Below are 21,004 nucleotides of genomic sequence, written 5' to 3' on the forward strand. Positions count from 1 at the left end.
GTGACATCCTTACACCACAGAAATCTTGTACATGACGATGCAGAGTGGATACGATTCTACGGTTTCAGAGATAAGACAAGTAAGAATGAGAGAAGGGATGTAATAGAATAAAAGGAAAACTAATTGGACACACATAAGAGACTAAGGTAACTTGAATATCTGAATAGTAACAGCCTTTGAAGCATATACGTCTAGTTGTTATACCAATTTACTTTGTTATTTTTTATAAATTCATTTCCTGAAAATGATCAACAGAAATATTTCAGAAAAGTTAATATGAGACCAACTATCTTAAATAAAATTGAAAGAATTATTCTGGAGTGTCTTCAATGGGATAAAACGTTTGAAATATTATGTTAAGCATCCAAATATATAAAGAGTGTATCAACTTCTTAGTAGCTGCACCCCAGCATCGTGCACATAGCTTCTATATATCAATCGGGTAGCTGTAGATTACAGTTACAAGCGACACTCTACACAATAACGTTCAACAGGCAACTTTTTTGGTATGCACTCTCATAAATCAATGCTTGAAGGAAACTCCAAGCAAAACGTCCATACCCTTCGATATGCCTACTATACAATAGTACCAATGATCCATGTTCTTCGTCCATTCCATGTTTGTTTGTCTCTCTTTTTTCGAGGGCTCTTCCATAGTTAAGAGTATCCTCGATTTTTCTAAACGTCATTTACCCTTTCTTGTGAATCGTTACTTGTTTGGTGTTCGGCATCACACTAATCAAAGAAGCACACAGCGACCCATGATAAAGCTCATGACAATAGAAAAGCATCTACACAGCACCTTGAACCCGTAGCTTCGCACGCTACTGCAGCCCGCCCTATGCGGCGCCTACCAAACTGGTCTTGGTCGCTGCAAAAAAACGAAGTGTGCTTCCACTCAGAGTCGAACTGAGGATCGCTACATTACTAGTGTAGCGCCTTACCAACTTGGCCATAGAAGCTTTCTTCGAAAATCGAGCCCGGAGTGCTGTGTGTAGTGATGTCAGACGGAACTTAATATGACAACTTATAGAGCACTTACTAGATGATTTCAGACATAAATGAACAACCTGTCTGTGAACTTTCTCGTGTTTGCACCGCATGCTATGGACTCTGACCCCCCTCATTACTCTCAACCCCCTCTTTACCCTGATACGCCAACTTCACATCACAACACCTCCTCCAATCTCTTCGTACAAGGCATCTGCAGAGTTCCTGTTAACCACGCAGTTGAGCACAGAACATCATACACCTTTCCAGCACTCCATCCGTTCACCGTGTCTACGATAAGTTCACTGACATCACTACAGACGTTACCACCATACAGTGAAGCCGTCACTCATGAGCTCACTACTAATTGAGGCTTTCCATCCAACCTTGACCAAATAACAAGAACAGACTGTAAACTCTTTGGTATTGTCCGAACTTTCCAATTTCACAGACCAAACAACCACACATGGTCTCCATACAGTCGCACTACGACCTAAACTTACATACACTTACGCATCAATGGGTTTCTTCCATCATCAATTGTGGCATTCAGAGTGTCAATTGTGGCTCGTGTATACGCATCCAAGTCGTAAAATTTTCTGGTACAGATCACACACATACTGAAATTATTATATTGCTGCGAGATGAGCTTGACGTGTGAGAGGTATGCGTCGACGAATAAGAGAAAGCTTTCTTTGCTCCTTTTCCCTGGTGCTGCCATAGCTTTCTGCTCTTCCAAGTTCGTCCTGTGAGAAGTTATATAAAGTGCACGGAGGTAGCATTTCTTCCTACGTCTTTGCCTAAGTAAACGTCAGGGAAGCAGTAGTAATAATGTCTGATATCAGTGACGTGAAGAAGGTTGAAGATACGGAGTCTCTCCGTTACCTCGAATCGCTGGACATCAACAGATCACATAATGAGTCCAGTGGTGGCCAGGTGGAGGTATTTGACCCAAAGACTGGTGTCAAGAGAGGGCTGAAGGATCGTCATATCTCGCTCATTGCCCTTGCTGGTATCATTGGCCCAGGTATCTTGGTCGGTGCGGGTATCACATTACGTATGGGTGGTCCGTTGGCCCTGTTGATTGGCGTTGTTGTCATAGGGTTCGTCGCTTACAGTATCATGGTGTCCTTAGGAGAGATGATCAGTATCTATCCTACAGGTAATGGATTCACTTCACTGGCTAGACGATTCCACAGCAACCCACTGGGCGCAGTCAGTGGGTACAACTACGTTATCGTGTGGTTCTGTGTGCTGAGTAACGAATACAACACTTTATCGTCAATCATGCAGTACTGGGATACCGAGCCTAAGATACCACTCTACGGTTACATCCTTATCTTTTGGGTGGCCTTTGAATGCTTTCAACTCTTAGGAGTATCTGCCTTTGGCGAAGCCGAATACTGGCTGGCCCTCATCAAGATCTTTGGGTTGCTTGCGTACTATATCTTTTCCGTTATCTACATATCTGGTGGTGTCAGAAACCGTCCAGCTTTTGGATTCCACTACTGGAATGATCCTGGAGCGTTGACACATGGCTTTAGAGGTGTTGCATCTGTCTTTACGTACGTTTCCACCTTCTTCAGTGGTGTTGAAGGTATCTCCACAACGGTGAGTGAAACCAAGAATCCACGCCGTGCCATTCCAAAAGCTATTAGACAGACTGTTTTCAGAATCATCTTCATCTATCTCTTCATTGCTATCTTTTACGGTGCAACTGTTCCGTCCAATGACCCGGGCCTCTTGGCTGGTCAACGTGCCTTGAAGTCTCCAATTGCTATTGCCATTGTCAATGCTGGTTGGGCTGGTGGTTATGACTTGGTGAATGCCTTTATCCTCGTGACGTGCCTGTCTGCTGTGAACAGTTCCATCTACATTGGAAGTCGTACTCTAACAAATATGGCCAGTGAAGGACTGGCTCCAAAGATTGTTGCCTGGAAGAATAAGAGGGGAGTGCCAGTTGTTGCGGTGACCCTTATGAACCTCTTGGGTTTGCTATCAATAATGAACATCAGCACAGGTGCCTCGGATGCGTTTAATTATATCGTTAATATTTCAGGTGTTGCTGTATTCATCGTTTGGGGACTGATTAGCTATACACACATCCGTATAAGACATGCTTGGAGGATACAGGGATTTGACTTGAATCAGCTACCGTATAGAACAAGATTGTACCCCTACATTGCGTGGTTTGGACTCGGTGCTAACATATTTCTGGCTCTTGTCCAAGGTTGGACTACATTGTCTCCCTTTGATGCTGGTGACTTCGTGGATGCCTACATCTTACTGCCCTTCATCCTTGTCATATACGGAGTCGCTGGATTGTTCAAAGGGTTCTCAATTGTGGACTTGTCCGAGATAGATCTCGACGAAGGACGTAGAGAAGATATTGACTACCATGATGAGACAGTCAAGCTTACGTGGTATCAGAAACTATGGGATTTCTTCTAATGTGGTGGAGATTGTGTTCTCATGTCATCAGTGGTTGTACGTTACCTTTATACACCTTCTAGCCTTTTCTTAGTATGATATTTAATATTAATGACGTTATTTGTCTTTGCCTTTGACCTTGTCAAGCTGTTCACATATTAGAATATAAACAGATCTTTCGGTTTATCCTCCTCAGAGAGCCAATGTCTATTCCTCGTATCTCGTTTCATCCATTTCCATTCCTGGATCTTCCAGTTGTTTTTCCACCATCGTATACCCATTTCAGCATTCATTGTAGTATCAACCATTATGTTAACGAATTCTTCACTTTGACAAGACTCCACGGGTTCTCTCAGCTTGTGCCAGTGGTATGACAGTCTTGATTTTGGATAGTTTTTCACCAAGATGAAATAGAGAATGGTAACCATATGAAGCCAACGTTCGTCATGGACTGTCTTGCATGAATCCTGTGCCTTCAATAGCAACAAATCTTCAAATTCAGCACAAACTTTGGCAAAGTTTCTTGAGTTCATTCTTACTTTGGTGAAATACCGTTTATGGTTCACCAGTTGACACATTTGCACGAATAGATAAACCAAATGAGAGGATATACCGTATACAGACGTTGTTGAAGCTGGGAACTCGAATATGGTATTGTCTTTATCATAGCTTTGGATTTCTGGTGGGTGTATACTCTCAGTATCGTAGTTGTCATTATCAGATCTGTCCTGATCTTCATCATCACTCATTTTGTTTGAGAAATAGAAGGTAAAAGTTGGTGGTGGCCCTAGTTCCTCGTCATCTGAGTCCTCTTGCTCCTCTAAGCGGTGCTTGGGAACCCTCATGATTTGCTCTGGCGGTGTTTCACTAGTAGTAATAGCTACTCTACCCCATGGTCTCTGTTGTTTAATGTTTTTCACTGTTTCCTCGATCTCATGAAGCATGTTGTACTTGGGATCCAGCATATCTGCGTAGATCAGTTTGAACTTGTCATCAAATGTAAACTGCTGGCTGTTTATCAACACGTTTGTTGCTTGGAAGAGTTCGTAGTATTCGTTGATTCTCTGCCTTTTGAATGTGAACAGATGGAACATGAACAAATCACCATCGTATATCGACACAGTGGAGTTTATCATAATCATCAAGAGCAATAACAACGGTAAAAGATCATAGTCGTTAACTTTATCGGAGTCGTGCAGCTGCTGTGTGAATATTAAATCAATGCTGTGTCTATATTTCATAATCTTTTCAATCTGTTCCTTGTCATTGATTGTTGAGTTGAACAGCAATGTGATCACTGACGCTGAAAGTAGCAGGATCTGGTCTAGTGGGCTATCAGTGAGCACATATCTGCCCATTGTCTTAAATATCGAGTCTTTCAACTCCTCTTGGATAGTTTCATCGAACAATGAGGGCGTCAGTTGAATAAACTGTAGAATCAAATCTGACAGCTGCAACACTGACTCTTTTGTCAGTGTTATATCTTCATTGTATTCCATGCACGCTGTCGTTAGAGACTTGAACGAATCGATGATACCCTCCGTATCACCATCATTCGAAGGGCTTGAAGGGCTTGAGAACAACGACAGCTTTGACTTCACCGTAGACGTTGACACCGATGCTGGACCTGATGACATTCTCTTCGCTGAGACCACCTTCCCCAGTCTTCTTCTTGAGCCCCCTGTGAAAACGGTGAACGGACCCACGTAGCCGTCCCTCTTTTTATCCAGCAATGCTAGATCGTCATCCATATCTTCATACGTATCGTACAGCCACCATTTAACCAGCTCAATATTAGATCTCGAGACACCGCCAGTAGAGTCCACTTCCTCCATCGGCACACTGCCGGGCAACGACCGCATCTCACCATTTCTCACCACAAGATTCGATATCCAGTTCAGCTTGATATCATAACCTTCGCACCGCAGTTTCGACCTCGTACACCTGGTACAGTGGGGTCTCGCAGCATCGCATTTGACCTTCCTCCTACGACACGTCCAGCATCCAACAAACGACCTCTTGAAGACTTTTGTTTTCTTCTTGGGAGGCATCTGATCGCCCACGACACTCACACACACTCTCTCACCGTCTTGCTCTCTCTTGTCGGGTGGTGCTGACTCACTCCAATGGGTAATACGTCCCCATAAACAGGTAATGGAGGAGTGCTTTGCTCCCGATGGTGAACAAGTTGGAAACACAGGCTAAGCGGCCGAGTACTAACTATGTATCTTGTGTTTCCGAGGAAACGCCGGTGTGCCCTTGCCAGGATAACAACGTTTAGGCGGGTGTTTGGATGTTTAAGTCGTTTTCCAGACACCAGCGGAGGTGCCGCGGGGCGCGGTAACGATAGGCGAGCATATCGGGTATGGCTGCTGTTTCCAGAGATTTTCTGCTCTTGCGGTGGTTGACTGCTTCCACCCACAACCACTGTGGTAAGCTCTGTCCTACAAGAAGAAATTGCCAGGTCGAACCACCCCATCTCCATTGAAGTCCTCCGGGAAAAGAACCTCACGCCCTCATATATACCTACTGATCACCTGCTCTCTTCTCCCGTACCATACGCGTCGTATCGCTTGCCCTTCCTTCTCCATCCCGTTTGTCTCACACAGGCCACTTCGCTTATCAAAACCGTCCCGGGCAAACATCCGCGTCGCAGCCTCCCTCGCCGCTCCCATAGGCAGTGATAAGCGATTGTGTCAAAATGATCGTCCCAGACAGCCCAAGCAAAGACCCACCACCGCTGTCGTGTGTCGTTCTCTGTTTCTCGTGCCAATCGTAGGATTGCCTCTTCTCCAGGGTGCTCGGCTCAGTTGGACTGCTCGTGGTGGCCAGTGCTGCCACTGCTGCCAGTGCCACCACCGTCGCCCGCTGGTGATCCCGCTGGTTCTCCCTGCTGGCCCACCGCACACTCTGCCGGAGCCTGTTCGCCTGTTCGCTTATCGTTGTCGTTAGGGCGCGCGCTGTACGTTTCCCTCTCGGAGGGCTGGCAGCACAGTCGTTTGCGGCATCATCAACAACATCGCTGTCGTTGCTAGGCGGGATGACCCCATCGCTTCTATAAAAGGAGACTGGCTCGCCTGTTCTGCTCCTTCCGTTCGTGTCGCCCAGGTTAGCCATACGACAAAGCACCAAACATGAAGAGATTCTCGTCCAGAGCGCTACAGCGCTTAGCAAAGAGAGGCATTAATACCACCAACTCCACCAAGACGACTGTTGCTGGGGATGCCTTGCACAATGCTCCACAGCCAAGTCCATATACCAAGACGTACTTGGACTCGCTGAGCAACCGGATGCTGTTCAACTACGCTGCCATTGGCCTGTGCACTCTGAACAAGCCAATCTTGAACTTGGTTATCAAGATGTTCCCTCTGATTCCAACGCAGGTGTTGGACTTCTTCATTGGCAAGATCTACTGTGGTGGTGCTACGCCGAAGGAGGTGATTCAGACAGGTGAGGAGCTCTCCAAGAGAGGTATCAACAACATGATGCTTTCGCTGACCATTGAAGACTCCGAAGGCACCAAGAACATCGATATCGAGTACATTGTGTCTGAGACCATCAAGTCCATCGATACCATCTTGAAGCCACACATCTTGGGCTTGGCCGAGTCGCCAGATCACGAAATCAACGAGATCCCACCTGGATACATCGTCTTGAAGCCCTCTGCCGTGATTTCAAACCCAGTGCAAGTGTTGCTGAACTATGAGAACCCAGAGTATAAACAACAATGGGACCAGTTGAACGAGAACTGTGCTAGAGTTGTCGAAAGAGTTGCGGAGCTTAACAAGACACTCGGTAAGCAATACCCAGAGCGTAAGTCCCCATTCTTTGTGACTGTTATTGATGCTGAGAAGTACGATTTGCAACAAGGTGTCTATCAGTTGCAGAGAAACTTGTTCCAAAGATTCAACAAGGTTGGCGATTTCGTCCAAGTTGTTGGAACCATCCAAATGTACTTGAAGCATTCCTTCGATATGATCAAGTTAGAGGAGAAGTTGGCTCGTACCCATAACTACAGGGTTGGCTTGAAGTTGGTGAGAGGAGCTTATATCCACTCTGAGCCGGACCGTGGTGTCATTCATGACACCAAAGCCGACACCGATAACTCATACAACTCTGGTATTCAACACGTGTTGACCGATCTGAAGGAGAACTCTGAAAAGGCAACGCTGGGCCATTTGGTTGTTGCCTCCCACAATCACAAGTCTTCCCGTTTGGCTTCAGATTTGATCAATAACTCTACAAATCAAACCTTCAAGTCCAACGTTGTCTTGGGCCAACTCCTGGGAATGGCTGATGACGTTACCTATGACTTGATCGAGAACCAAGGTGTCAAGAACATCATCAAATACGTACCATGGGGTCCACCGGTCGAAACAAAGGACTACTTGTTGAGAAGATTGCAAGAGAACGGTGATGCCGTTAGAAGTGACAATGGCTGGCCATTGGTTAAAAACGTATTCAAGGTTTACAAGCATAGACTCTTTGGTTAATTCTAATATTGATCCATAACTGCATTTGTTTTTTCCTCTCTCTCTCTTTACATTACGATATCATGAAGGGCGTGGCTTACTATACTATACACATAGCACTACTACTATGACTGCATTTGAGAAGTTTTCAATATAATACAACATCTGATTTATTATAACATTACGTAGGAATTTGATATCTTATACGCATTTACTTACATCGTCCATCACTTTTGATCTCCTTGTGATTCACACCCTTCATTCACCATGGGGTCCACGCCTATGTTTTCCATTTTTATCCTCTTTCCTGACCGTAGTTCAGCTTCAACTTCTTCAAAATCTTGTGTTGTGTAATCTATTGATCTTTTCAGTGGAAGCTCTTCGGATCTTTCTTTGAGGAGTTTGAAATACAGATCTATCCCTCCGCATGATGTCATAAACTTCTGTACTTGCTCATGTTTGTTGCGATCATATTCCTCGTTGAGCATCAGTGTTTCTGAGATGAATGATAGGAGTTCTTCCATATCATCTTCCTGTGCACTATTGACGTCGAACGAAGATGATTCCAGTGTGCTCTCCTCAACCTGGGCAGCCATGTCTTCATTCCTCTTGAACAGGATCATGGAGTCATAGCCCCTGTACAGATCAACTGCATCTTCATCAGGCTTCGCCTTCTTCATGTTAAAGTGGTCGGTATATATCCTCTTCAGCATTGGGAACCGTGTAAACGGCCTGTTGGTGCCTAGTTCTAGACATGCTCTGTGTATATCCGTCACAGTGACGGCCACGGAGAGCTGGCCATCTTCAGATAATGTAGCCTCAGACCTGGATATGGTGGAGTTATGGATCTTTGTCTTTATCACCTTCCTTATGAGTTTCCTCGTCAGTGTTCTTGCAATTCTGGAGAGTACCCTCTGAAGATCAGCATCCACGCATATCTTTGAGGACTTCTTATGGAACCAATTGAGCATTTCACCAACTGTCTCCAAACAGTCCCCATCAACCAGCAGTCTATCAGAAAACTCCTGTGGCTCCTCACAGGCCGTGGCCTCTTCCGATGCCAGCCTCTCCTCAACTTCAATGGCAACCTCGTCCACTTCCACAGCCTCCGGCATCTCGCTATACGACGCAAGCTTCGACCGTTTGCCCTCGTTCTCCAGGCTCTCGTCCAGGTTCCTCCGGAGAACATCATAGTAGTTCATTATCTCCAAGACGCTCTTCTCCGGTACAAAGCGTTGTATTCTGTCCAGCTGGCTGATCCCGTACCTCCCCAGCGCCCAGAAGAAGTTCTCCTTCTCCAGCCCAGTCCAGTACGTCCCAATAATCTCGGGACAGTAGTAGCCATTGCCCAGGCAGTTTATATAGCTTCCTTCCAACTCTGTCTCCTCCACTCCGTTGTGGAACTCCTGGCATTCACCTTCAAAGAACTCCCTGTACCTCTCCCTGTTGAGCATATGCTCTGCCCCTGCTTGTACCGTCGTATCACTACAGCTCGGGACATGTGTCTGTGTATATATATCATCCAATTTCGTCTCCATACACCACCCAGCAGATGCTCTCTTGCAGCGCAAATGTGTCCCTGATCCATTGTAAAGTGGAAACCGAGCCAGAGTGAAAAAAAGTTTTGATGTAGCGATGGATTTCCTGGTTAGGAGCATCAATAATTGCATCAAAAATTTCCTGATTAGGAACATCAATACTTACATCAAAAATTCACACTACCAGCTCCCACAGAGCAAGCGGACAAGCCTGGGAGAACAGACGATGGAGGACGAGGCACAGAGAGTCATCGACCTGAGAGACCAGCTGCTACGTGGTGATGGCGCCAGGGCCGCGATGGTTGTGCTGGAGCGTGGGCTGAGGGATAACTATGCGAAGAAGAGCCAGTATGGCCGGCTCATCCGTCAAGGACGGTACGATCTGCTGGACGGGGTGACACTGGTGAACGAGTTCACTGAGAGACGGCTGGTGGACGAGGTGCTGGAGGCTGACTACGAGAGCCGCCACAAGCGAAGCTGCGAGGTTGAAGAGGACGACACGTCCCAGAGCAGCCGCTACACTGGTAATAAGAAGCGGAGCAATCCATACCTCCATCTTCAAGATCACAGTATAGGGGATGACTTCTATGACGATGTGCCCGCTGAGCAGCCGGCGACAGAGGCACCTGTGCAGAGCCATGTGAGTGTCCAGGGTAACGCTACAGGTACTGTGAATGGGATAGACCCTGCTGAGTACCAACGGTATCTGTACCAGCTCCAGCTTGCCAACCAGGCTCAGCAGCAGCTCTCCATGGGCGGCGGCATGATGTACAACCCGTACTACACGCTGCCACAGCTTCCCGCCCAGCAGCTGAGCCAGCCCAGCACACAGTTCCAACCACAGCTTCCCGCCCAGCAACTGAGCCAGCACAGCACACAGTTCCAACAACAACCACACTACGTCCAGGGAACTCAACCACAGTTCACCCAGTACCAACCGCAACTGCTACAGCAGCAGCAACAGCTGCCGTACCAAGCACCACCACAGCCACCACAGCCGGACTACTGACTCGCTTACTCTACACAGCGTACAACAGGAAAACATCTCTATAATAAACAACTATGTTCATTCCTTTGACTTTCTCAAGAACTTTCTAAACCTCTCTTTCTTACTCTTACTTGGTGAAGCCTCAATATGTGATGATGGGCTCGCAGTAGGAGATGCTGTGCCTGCTGGGCCCACTGAAGGTCTCGGGAACACTCCGGCTTGACCGTCTGTCACGTCTGAAGTGGTGGGAGTATGTGTTCTTTGGAACTCATCCAACAGATAGCGAGGTGCCTCTGTTGGCTTGGAACGTTTGTAATCAATGTACAGGTTCAAGTCCTCACGGCGTGCATTCAACTTGTGGACTTGCTTCAAGAAGTTGGAAGGCGTGAGTATCTCGTCTCCACCAATGATGACATCCTTCTCCCAACGGTTGCCCAGCTCATATGCGGTTCTCACCTCCGAGTAGGTGATTCCACCTGCAACAAAGTAGAAGATACGTTGTCTTGGTGCCTGGTACGCACTGTTGGTACGAGCCCATGAGGGCTTATGCTTGGGGTTTCTCAACGACGTTGTCACGTGGACAGGCCCAGGGGTTTCTGGGTCATCGTCCAGGGGCTTATCCTTCGTATACTCGAAGACAGACTGCTCCAGCGAGTTCTGGAGAGCTTTTGTCACTATGGAGTTGATAGAAGGACGGAACCTGGATGTGTTGTAGGAGTTCTCAGACACGGATTCATGGTAGAAATCTCTCTTGAACAGGGACTTGGATTTCAAGTCAGGTTTAATCAGCTTGAACCCAATCAGGTCAAAGTTCTTGATGAAGGACATGTGGTAGTGGATCTCATCTGGTGAAGAGAACCCCATGAGACGGATCAGCTTGACGTAATCCTCTTCGATGAGGCCTCCTCTGTACAATCCATACAATATGATCACCCTCAGCTTGTCCTTGAGTTCATATCTATCCTCGGCAACCATGGAGACAAGTCTATCGGCAAGGTCTTTGACCTTTTCGCCCTCGATATCAACACCAAAGTTCGCCAGCGTTTGTTCCAAATCAGCCAGGTCTGCCAGCTTCTTTGTCCTATTGATCTCCAGCAGCTGGTCGATCAACGTCTTATGCATGATGAGGAGCCTTCTATCCTCGTCGAACCCTTTCAGGCGTGCCACTGCGGTGAGGATGTCAGATGCCGTCTTGATCTTGGATCTGTCTACAAACATCTGGTTCTTGGATAGAAACTCCTCCAATCTCGAGTTCAGGAGGTCCTTTGCGTCGACAATGTGCAAATGTCTCAACGTGCACCATTCAGGGTCCTTGTCGTTCAATTCACCTGTCTTTGGCTCAACTTCTCCTTGCTCATTTTCGGCCTCGTAGATATACGAATTGCCGTTGATATCCTTCGAGTCGTCGTACGCCATTGCCTGGTACGTGAACTCGTGGAGCAGTGGTGCAAATAAGTCCATTGTACGATCAGTAACCAAGAATATCGATCTCTGTCTTGTGGACTGTGGTGGGAATTCAGGGTGATCCCTGGCATAGTTATCCAGCTGCTCCTGGAACTCCATGGCAATCATCTTTGGCAGTATGGACGCTTGGAAGTAGCCGTCATTGGCATTTGGCGTATAGTATCGAATTACCGGGTATTCACCAGTCATTACACACACATTCACAAGCGAACGTGCAGTGCTCTTCACCGTCTCAGTGACCAGGTCATGGCAATGGCTGTTGTAGAAGATCTGCATTCCTTGGTAGTCCCTTGTGGTGAACACCATGGACTCCTTTGGCTCAATACACACCTGGAACTCGGTGAATGTCTTCGTACATTGGGTGAACTGTGGGACCTGCTTCATGATCCGAGACAGCTCACTCGTCAACCCTGGCAAGAAGAACACATGTGCAGCCTTATAGCGGATCGGGATGTGCTTGTAATCAGTCAGCATACAGTTCACCGAGAACAGTGTCGAGTCCAAGAGGTATATTGCCTCAACGGAGGATTGAACCTTCCGTCTCTGATCAACTCTCTCCACCGCAGTGACGATCCGCAGCAGCTCGCTGCGTGAGATGATCTTCACGAGGTAATCCTCCGTCGTTTTGTCGAGTATAAGGATCTTCAGCCCATTGGCAGTCTGAACATTGGTCAAGGTATTGAAGATGTCTGTTTTCATTCATGATGATGTGTTAGTTATACGACTCAGAACAAGCACCGCAATGGCAGGGCAGGCGTCGGCGACTCACAGTTCCTCTGAAGTTCTATGAGCGAAGTCATCTCACAGAGCTGTCCACGTAGGCTAGTGTGTGTTACTGTTGCGCTATGACGTGTAGCTTTGACGGTGTTTCATTCAGTATAAAAGGGACATACGTGGGCTCCAATCATACAGCAACGGTGAAACAGTGTCCTGATGCGGGAGGGTGTGGCCGGGACAAATTCCCGGATTCGGACACCTGCGCCAGTTTTTGTGCCACTTTTTCGGGACTTGCGCTCTTTATGGTTCCGATGCCCACCGTGGTGTCCGGGTGTGGTCCTTGCATCTGCGCAAATGCACGACACTGGCGATTTAATACCCACGCTCTCCGGTCTGAGTGGCTTCTCCACGGAGCTTCTCCATGGAGCTTCCTCTGATTGCCCTGAGGTTGTGTGAAGAGTCAACGTATTCGATCCGTTTGGCGTGACTCAATTGACCGCTTGTGTACGCTGCGAAGTCATTGCTGTGTTTTGAAGCCGTGTTGGGATTTGTATACGCAGCCAGAACCACAGAGATCAACACTTTGTGTCAACGCTTTGTGCCAGCACCTTCTTGTTTATTGCAATTATCTCTTTCTCTCTCTCTCTCTCTCTCTCTCACTGTGTGTGCTTCATTGGCTCTGAATCAGCAACTCAACAGCGAGCTTGTTGTTGTCATAAGCTTGCTGCTATAAAACCTTTGCTATATCAAACAAGGACAAATACGCAAGGATGTACGATAGACCACCGATGCCGTTACCACAATACGCTGCAGATGTCCAGCATTCACTGACTAGCAAGCTCAGGGACATGACAATGCGTGGCTCCTCGGACATCTTTGCCAACAGCATCTCGTCAGACCAGCCACTCTCCATCTTTGGAAGATCTAACCATGAGGTGACGTTGCCTGCAAAGACGCTGTCGAACTCCAGACCCGTTGAAACGAACAAGTTCTACGGAAACATGTTGCTAGGTGACCAGACGTTGCCCGTCTGGACACATCCTTACTCTGTGTGGTTCTCCAAGGACCTGAACTACGAAGGACTAGCGGTCCACCATGTTCCCAATTCCGATAGAGTATATGGACCAGATGCCAATAGCAACCCTGTTCAGTACTTCTTTGGGCCAGTTGGGGTGAAATCGTTTGTATTTGGCTCCACGGACTTCAATTCAAACGTCACCATGGGGTTGGAGAACATCAGACACCTCTCAGCTGACTGTAAGATCTATAGCCAGAACCAGGGCTATATCATATCGCCTTTGGTTCAAGGTGAAGGATTCGTCACCACAGTTTACTTCAACTTGATTCCAAAGTTCACAAGTGTTGTTGGGTTTGCGAAGGTAACCGGTGATACCTCTCCTAGGGCAGGCATAAACAAGTACAAAGTGACTCTCAACAACAATAGAACGTGGACCTTGTACGTGACGTTACCTACTGGTCAAAGCTTGAACTTATCCTTACAAGACGGCAACACAATTGTCGGTGACAGATCGGTAAACGGTGCAGTGTTTCAAGTCGTTTCCAGTACAGATGCCGTATTTGATAAAGCTGCTGGAATGTATCCAACCCGTGGTACTCTCTCTGGATCCGTTGACGGCACCACTGGATCATATTCAGTGACATACTCGACAGCAGGCTCGTCAAATAACGGAACCACCGCGATGTTTGCGCTTCCTCATCACGTCTCTTCGTTCACAAGCTCTATGGCTCAATATAAGACGAACATCACTTTGGACACCATCACCAAAGGCACGGCAACTTGTTATTTGACAAACAAGTTCTCGTTTGAACTAACAGTGCCTTCGAATATTGGCCTTGATCCTTACTCGTCGGTCCCTGGAACGTGGCTCAACTACTCAAATAACGTCAAGAATGCCATATACAACGCTGCAGTTGAAGAGGTCAAAGGCGATGTTCTTAACGAGTCCAACTTGGATTCGATGTACGGTGCTGGTAAGATATTGGCCAAATACGCCTGGTTGTTATACGTTACCCATTACGTGTTACAGAACAACTCCTTGACCACACAGTTACTTCCCAAATTGAAGAGTGCTATTGAAAGGTTCTCCAAAAACACACAGAAGTTCCCGTTAGCGTACGATCAGACTTGGAAGGGGTTGATCTCCACAGCTGACAGTGCAGCTGATTATGGTAATTCTTACTATAACGACCATCATTTCCACTACGGTTATCATGTGATTGCTGCTGCTATAACAGCCAAAGTGGATAGGGAATTAGGTGGTTCCTGGTTAAATACCGTTAAGGATTGGGTCAACGATTTGGCAAGAGATTTTGCAACTCCAAGTGATGATGACACCTATTTCCCAGCCTTTAGATCGTTTGATTGGTATAACGGACACTCCTGGGCAAAGGGTATCTTTGCATCTGGAGATGGTAAAGATCAGGAATCATCATCCGAAGATTACAACGCATATTATGGGTTGAAGATATGGGGGTCCGTCACCGGTGATTCCTCCTTGGAGCAGAGATCTCTGATTCAATTGGGTATCTTGAACAAGTCCTGCAATAGTTACTTCCTCATGGCTGATGATAACAAGGTCCAACCTTCAAACTTCATCAAGAATAAGGTCACCGGTATCCTCTTTGAGAACAAGATTGACCATACAACGTACTTCGGAAACAACTTGGAGTATATCCAGATGATCCACGCAATACCAATCACCTCTATCAGTTCCTTCATCAGAACCCCAACCTTCACGAGGGAAGAATGGGATCAGAAGTTGAAAGCCATTGTTGATAGCGTCAACGATGGTTGGAAGGGCATCATCATGTTGAACGTTGCCCTATTTGACCCGAACAAGGCCTACGAGTTCTTCAGCAGTTCGAGCTTCTCAAACAACTACTTGGATAACGGACAGTCAAAGACATGGTCCTTGACGTATTCGGGAGCTTTTGCAAGCTATTGATCCCACCACCTCTAGTCGGCATTCTATACACTACAACATCACAGTCTTTTATAACATTTTTTTGTTCTTTTTATTGAAACGATGAAAAATGAAAACCTATCTGTACATTAATAACCATTACCATACGATGTATACCATCGCTATAATCTTGCTTTTTGAAATCATTACATTCCACGCTTCACAGCATGGTCAAATGAAGCGTGGAACTTCTCTCCCCCAAGGACAATACATTTGGAGCCCTCAAACCTCTCAAATTATCCTCGACATTCTTCCTCTCCGTAATAAAATACTGGTATAAGTAGAGCCTACTTAGAACTTCATCAAGTGTGGTCTGTCACCGGACTTCAAGGAGAAAGAAGCAGCCAAGTACTCCTTCAACAATGGGGTCTTCTTGATCTCGGCAATCAAAGCCTTGTCAACGTTCTTTTGGTCAGCAACACGCTCCTCCTTGATCTCCTTCTTTGGAGCACCCTCACCGAAGAACTCAGCCTCAGACTTGGACTTCTTGGAGGACTTCTCACGGGCAAAGTAGGCAACATCAAACTTGGAAACGTCAACAGAGGAAACGTCAACCTTGGTGGAGGTGGCAATCACGTATCTGGCGTTGACACGTCTCAAAGGAACACCGTTCACCTTGAATGGACCAGACACCAACAAGGTGTTGTCCTCCAAGTGCTTCAAGTAGACAACTCTCTTACCACGGAAACGACCAGCAAGCAAGATCAAGACACTGCCTGGAACCAAAGAAGCTCTGAGCTTCTGTGGACGAGAGGTCTTTCTAGTTCTCTTTGGGACAGCGTTGTCCTCAGCTGGGTACCACTTTGGAGCTGGAGCAGACATCGTTTTGATATGTGTTTAAAGGGATGTGATAAAGGAGGTCCTTTGAACTCTGTCGTATCCAAAATGAGTTGAAGGTTTGAGTGTATGTTTAAACCAATTTTGATGTTCTCGAGTCCTCGTCCCAGCGGCGCGTTCTGTGCTGAGAAATGTTGCCCGTACCATGTCGTGTCCGCGAATTCTACCCGATGCGGCGCAAATTTTCCAGTGAAATTTACCTGCAGAGCGCAGCAAAAAAGTGCGGGTGAGTCATTTGGTGTCCAGATGTTTTCTAACACACGTCTGCAGAGGGCAGCTTGTGACTTTGGTTTTCCGCGATACATGAGAGCCCTATTAGTGAGTCACGTGATAGAGTATTGTGTGCACCTCAGCCCTAATTATACTGAGGAAGGTGAAGGTGTTGTTCTAACTACAACACCAAATTCGACCTGTTCACCTTTGTAGTTCCACACGGAAGAGACTGGGATGAGGTCCATGAAGGAGTCTGTAGCATGGTACTGTGTCTTGTCGGGTGTCGTGTAGATCGTATGATGTGCGTCTTTGCTGAGTGTGAGGTTGAGGAACTCGTCTAGTGCCAATGCCAATGTTGAGACGACATCGCTAGAACCGTTGGAATACGACGGGCCTTGCATGGATAAGCTGTGCATGGCTGTTTGGAGCTCCTCGTCCTCGCCATCTTCTTCGTACATGCTGGTGATTTTCTTGTACGATAACCCTCCCCATTCAACGTCTGCTCCCCTTGGTAGCTCTTCAACTTGAACAATAAGCAAAACATCGGGTGGGTTCGCTTCACTGTCCAACAGACTGTACTCTCTCCATGTCTGACTCACAACAGGAACCAAGCACTTATCTTTGATGAATGCCACAACACTCAGCTGGTTAGTACAGCCAACAACAGACTTGACGTTATCCAAGTGTTGTAACGATAATACACTGTTGAAACTTGAAGCATAGGTAGATAATTCCATCGATGAGGGGATCAATGGGATTTGTCCACTGAGCGTTGCAATCATGTTCTCATCGATTACGGTCTGGGAATAAGGTCCAATGTTTGCTGGTGCCCAATAACTTCTGCCCTGGACATGTAATCCTGTCTTCTTGTTAACTGGAACCATAACCACAACCGACAATTGGAGGTGCTTGCCCTTTGGCAACCTTGTCTGAATGCAAACTCTAGAAGGTGGTAAAGGCTCTGTGAAACTCTTAACGTATAAGGAATTGATGGTAGCAAATTGTGCCATATCTGCAACCAGCAATGTTGAGTGTTGAATATTCGTTGTGGTAACTCCATTTGTAGTTAAAACTGATTCCAGTTTATCAAAGACCTCACGAACTTGTTCCTCAACAGACTTCGCATCGGATGAGATATTCGACACATAGAGCTTGTTGCCTGATTTCTTAATCACCAACTGTGGTTCTCTGATAAAATCATTGTTGTTTGTCGTTGAGACAACAACGTCTGTCAAGGAATCAGATAAGCTGTCAAGGATGTTGTTGAATTTCTCATTCAACAACTTGCGCTCACCAGGGATGAATCTTGACCAGTCCAGCTCCTTCTCCTTGATGTTGTAGAACTCGGCACCGTCTTCCGGTTTCTTCTCCACGCATTTGACCTTCGGATGGAAATATGCCACACCACCGTCTTCCTTTGATATCTCACTTGAAACAATCTCAAGTTTCTTTATGAAGAACGGTGCATCAAGGACAAGAGTCTCAAACTCGCCACCTTCTCCACAGATGTGGACATCGAATCTTTGGTTCAATCTCAGCAAAGTCGCAAACATCTCTTTCAAGCTCTTTCCCAAATGGGTTTCATTGAGCCCAACGGCTGCAACCTTGATCAATATCGCATCCATACTAGATTCCACCATTTCGGACATCAAATCCTGTTGATCTCTTTGCCAGAGGTATGCCAGCGAGGTCAATCCCAATCTCGCACAGACGTTCTCCACTCTCGTTCTCTGGTAGGAGCTCAAGATAGCACCAACAGACACTGCCTCGATCTCCAGGTCTTGTTTAATCCTCGACAGCAATCTGTATAAATCCTCAATCTCATCGTCCTCTGTTTTCTCATAGTCCAGTTTCTGGTTCTTGCTGGTTCCATGGATATCTCCTCGGTATAGGGGAAGCCCTGTACATTCCCCATATAGATCAATCGCATCATGACCGACTGTTTGGAACATGAAGCTATCCAGCTCCTGAATATCATGGTCAGCAGGTCTGAGGTTTGCCAGAGCCACTATCTCGTGACCATTAGCTAAACAGTGTAGGATATTGAAACACGAGTCCTTCCCTCCTGAAACCAGTGCTACAACTTTCATAGTGAGACGTTGAGATGAACTTCAATAGGCGATGAGCTGAAGTGCCTTCCGTGGTGGAAACACTCGTTGAAAAATTTCGCCTCGAGCGAAACGATGAGCTTTGGGCACCGTACAACTGCACCGCCGGAACGAGCACATGGGAGGCAGTTTAACAGCAAACGATGTGATTTCAGCCACAATTGGTTCATAGAAGCACTCGTTACACTTTGCTATAGGCGATCATCATCATCTACAGCCATATAGACGAGCCTCACTCCTTCAGGGCTACGTATATATGTCTCAGGCAGTGCTGGTGTGTGGATGTTTTATGACACAATTCTGATGCATGCATAAACTCTTGAGGGGGGGAAGAGGTATTAATACAACTGTAATTGGAACGTTGCTACCCCTTTTCCCGAGTATATAAGAGCTCTCCTTGTTTGCTTTATTAGCATATTTGACCTTTTTTATAGTCAACAACAAGATATCTTTGCAATTGACATCTCTTCTTTAATATCAGCAATGGCAATATCTGTGAACTCATCACTCCCAACAAGTTACACGCTTTATTACATTGACGCAAAGTCTAATGAGCCAACACCTCTTAAGATTGAAGAGTTGTTCAAAGGTACCTATATTATTGTTGGTGTTCCCGCAGCTTTCTCCCCTGCATGCTCTGAACACCATATACCTTCTTATATCGATCAACTGAAGGCATTCAGTGCTAAGAGCGCCAGAATCATCGTTGTTAACCGTGATAACTTATTTGCTCAAAGAGCATGGGCAAAGACCTTTGGCGTGGAGGATCACCAGGATCAAATCATCTTTGCGAGTGATGTTGGTCTGAAATTCATCACTGAGCTGGATCTGACAACGATTGAAGTGGAGCCTCTAGGTGAAGTCTCCAGTAGATTTGCACTCATTGCCAAAGACGGTGTCGTTGCCTACGTCGGTCAGGAAAAGACAGTTGGAGACGTTACAGTTTCGAGTGCGGAGACTGTCTTGAAGTCTTTGTAAGTTTTATGTGACTTTATTATACCGAGTATGTTCTCTTGAGCTTTTACTTGATGTTCAAAATGAAACGAGCTCTTACACTGTGCGTTTTCAATCTGTATGAGATGTTAAAGTAAGTGTTGTAAGACCTCAATCTAACTTGTCTTTAGCAATATAAAAGCCATAGAATCCTTTCCTTCAGAGTTACTATTATCCACTCTCATATTGTTACTATTAGTAAGAATGCCATCATTTACAGAAGCTACAGAGGAAAACAACCATATAGACAATGGCCAATATTCGTACATGGATGAACTTATGTCATGGACTTGTCAAAAGATAAATAATCCACAATATTCATGTGAATCGGATCTTTCAGATACGATGACTCTTCTTGATTATCCCATTTGTACTCCAAATGACGATGATAAAAGTCTTAACAGAACTGGAATGGAACTCCACGATGATGTATTCCACTACCACATTCGAGTACCGACTGCTTCGCATCACAGTTGTATTAGGTACATCTCTGAAGCCATTCATTTCGAAAGTGATTTATTCTCAATCGTTGATCTTCGCACAGAGTTTGAAGAATCCAGAACATCGAATAAGGAGAAACGTACAGGAATTCAGTTTGATGAATACTCGGACGTTGTGCTCTTCAATTACCAGACATGTGTCAAGTCAAATGAGACTAGTCCAGTGAAATTTAGCACAAAGAAGACTCTGCACAAATCATGTTTGAAGATGAGCACACATGTCACTGACCCTCATTAGAAACAGATGTATGGCATTTCTTCTGCTTCACGACCAAAGAACCGTTAGACAACTCGATAAGTTGCATAATACAGGTGAAGCAAATCGATGTTACATGAAGCATCAACGGTAAGTGGAAAGGGAGAACCACCCAGTGAATAAAGCACCCACTTACCTGTGAGCACTACTGCACCAGAACGTTCAAATAAACAATGAACCTCCGCGAGCTGGTGTATTACCCTGGTTTGATGCCATTAGAGACAAGGTCCCCAAAGAGGGCAATATTGGTGCTGGTGTCTGGATGATTTGAGACACTTCAGCCTATTGATACTAAGTGAAATGATTCATCGCTGTTAATCCATGGGCTCCGGTCAATACCGCAACTTCTGACGTCAGTGTAGTTGACTGTTCCAGTAAGACAGGATATCTGTAGTTTCCAGCCAATTGAACCCAGATGGCCTATCCATGTAGCTCGCTCAATGGTGAAGACCCGTTGTGCATTTTAGACCTACATACAAATCACCATGAACCCATACTAAGCCCACAAAAGACA

The 21,004-nt window shown here is 46.1% G+C and overlaps 10 protein-coding genes and 1 non-coding gene across 11 annotated transcripts; 5 read left to right on the forward strand and 6 right to left on the reverse strand.

Moving 5' to 3' along the window:
* Positions 1 to 889: 889 nt before the first annotated feature.
* Positions 890 to 962, reverse strand: CYBJADRAFT_t133. Its single transcript has one exon. It is a non-coding gene; the product is annotated as a tRNA-Thr (tRNA).
* Positions 963 to 1,821: 859 nt separating this feature from the next.
* On the forward strand, positions 1,822 to 3,441 carry AGP3 (Agp3p; the record flags this gene model as incomplete). Its single annotated transcript, XM_020212919.1, has 1 exon — positions 1,822 to 3,441. The coding sequence occupies one exon, from the start codon at positions 1,822 to 1,824 to the stop codon at positions 3,439 to 3,441; it is 1,620 nt and encodes a 539-aa protein (XP_020068982.1).
* CYBJADRAFT_168971 (Zn(II)2Cys6 transcription factor domain-containing protein) lies at positions 3,409 to 5,588 on the reverse strand. Its single transcript, XM_020215579.1, has one exon. The coding sequence runs from the start codon at positions 5,469 to 5,471 to the stop codon at positions 3,579 to 3,581; it is 1,893 nt and encodes a 630-aa protein (XP_020068983.1). The 5' UTR covers positions 5,472 to 5,588; the 3' UTR covers positions 3,409 to 3,578.
* An 837-nt stretch (positions 5,589 to 6,425) lies between these two features.
* PUT1 (proline dehydrogenase) lies at positions 6,426 to 8,060 on the forward strand. Its single transcript, XM_020215580.1, has one exon. The coding sequence runs from the start codon at positions 6,555 to 6,557 to the stop codon at positions 7,911 to 7,913; it is 1,359 nt and encodes a 452-aa protein (XP_020068984.1). The 5' UTR covers positions 6,426 to 6,554; the 3' UTR covers positions 7,914 to 8,060.
* A 16-nt stretch (positions 8,061 to 8,076) lies between these two features.
* CYBJADRAFT_168973 (uncharacterized protein) lies at positions 8,077 to 8,787 on the reverse strand. The gene has a single exon (XM_020215581.1). The coding sequence runs from the start codon at positions 8,570 to 8,572 to the stop codon at positions 8,120 to 8,122; it is 453 nt and encodes a 150-aa protein (XP_020068985.1). The 5' UTR covers positions 8,573 to 8,787; the 3' UTR covers positions 8,077 to 8,119.
* Positions 8,788 to 9,527: 740 nt separating this feature from the next.
* CYBJADRAFT_163910 (uncharacterized protein) lies at positions 9,528 to 10,439 on the forward strand (the record flags this gene model as incomplete). Its single annotated transcript, XM_020213810.1, has 1 exon — positions 9,528 to 10,439. One exon carries the CDS (start codon positions 9,528 to 9,530, stop codon positions 10,437 to 10,439), a length of 912 nt encoding a protein of 303 aa, XP_020068986.1.
* Positions 10,440 to 10,469: 30 nt separating this feature from the next.
* SEC1 (Sec1p) lies at positions 10,470 to 12,682 on the reverse strand (the record flags this gene model as incomplete). The annotated part of the gene is made up of 2 exons (XM_020213428.1): positions 10,470 to 12,571; positions 12,652 to 12,682. 2 exons carry the CDS (start codon positions 12,680 to 12,682, stop codon positions 10,497 to 10,499), a joined length of 2,106 nt encoding a protein of 701 aa, XP_020068987.1. The 3' UTR covers positions 10,470 to 10,496.
* Positions 12,683 to 13,453: 771 nt separating this feature from the next.
* ACF2 (endo-1,3(4)-beta-glucanase) lies at positions 13,454 to 15,565 on the forward strand (the record flags this gene model as incomplete). The annotated part of the gene is made up of 1 exon (XM_020212918.1): positions 13,454 to 15,565. The coding sequence occupies one exon, from the start codon at positions 13,454 to 13,456 to the stop codon at positions 15,563 to 15,565; it is 2,112 nt and encodes a 703-aa protein (XP_020068988.1).
* A 309-nt stretch (positions 15,566 to 15,874) lies between these two features.
* On the reverse strand, positions 15,875 to 16,405 carry CYBJADRAFT_130394 (60S ribosomal protein eL6; the record flags this gene model as incomplete). Its single annotated transcript, XM_020212910.1, has 1 exon — positions 15,875 to 16,405. One exon carries the CDS (start codon positions 16,403 to 16,405, stop codon positions 15,875 to 15,877), a length of 531 nt encoding a protein of 176 aa, XP_020068989.1.
* Positions 16,406 to 16,779: 374 nt separating this feature from the next.
* Positions 16,780 to 19,880, reverse strand: DPH6 (diphthine--ammonia ligase; the record flags this gene model as incomplete). Its single annotated transcript, XM_020216923.1, has 4 exons — positions 16,780 to 17,041; positions 17,090 to 17,821; positions 17,918 to 18,698; positions 19,856 to 19,880. 4 exons carry the CDS (start codon positions 19,878 to 19,880, stop codon positions 16,780 to 16,782), a joined length of 1,800 nt encoding a protein of 599 aa, XP_020068990.1.
* Positions 19,881 to 19,988: 108 nt separating this feature from the next.
* CYBJADRAFT_168977 (uncharacterized protein) lies at positions 19,989 to 20,842 on the forward strand. Its single transcript, XM_020215582.1, has one exon. The coding sequence runs from the start codon at positions 20,002 to 20,004 to the stop codon at positions 20,470 to 20,472; it is 471 nt and encodes a 156-aa protein (XP_020068991.1). The 5' UTR covers positions 19,989 to 20,001; the 3' UTR covers positions 20,473 to 20,842.
* Positions 20,843 to 21,004: the final 162 nt, after the last annotated feature.

The sequence above is a fragment of the Cyberlindnera jadinii genome, assembly GCF_001661405.1.
Source record: "Cyberlindnera jadinii NRRL Y-1542 unplaced genomic scaffold CYBJAscaffold_13, whole genome shotgun sequence".
NCBI lineage: Eukaryota > Fungi > Ascomycota > Saccharomycetes > Phaffomycetales > Wickerhamomycetaceae > Williopsis > Williopsis jadinii.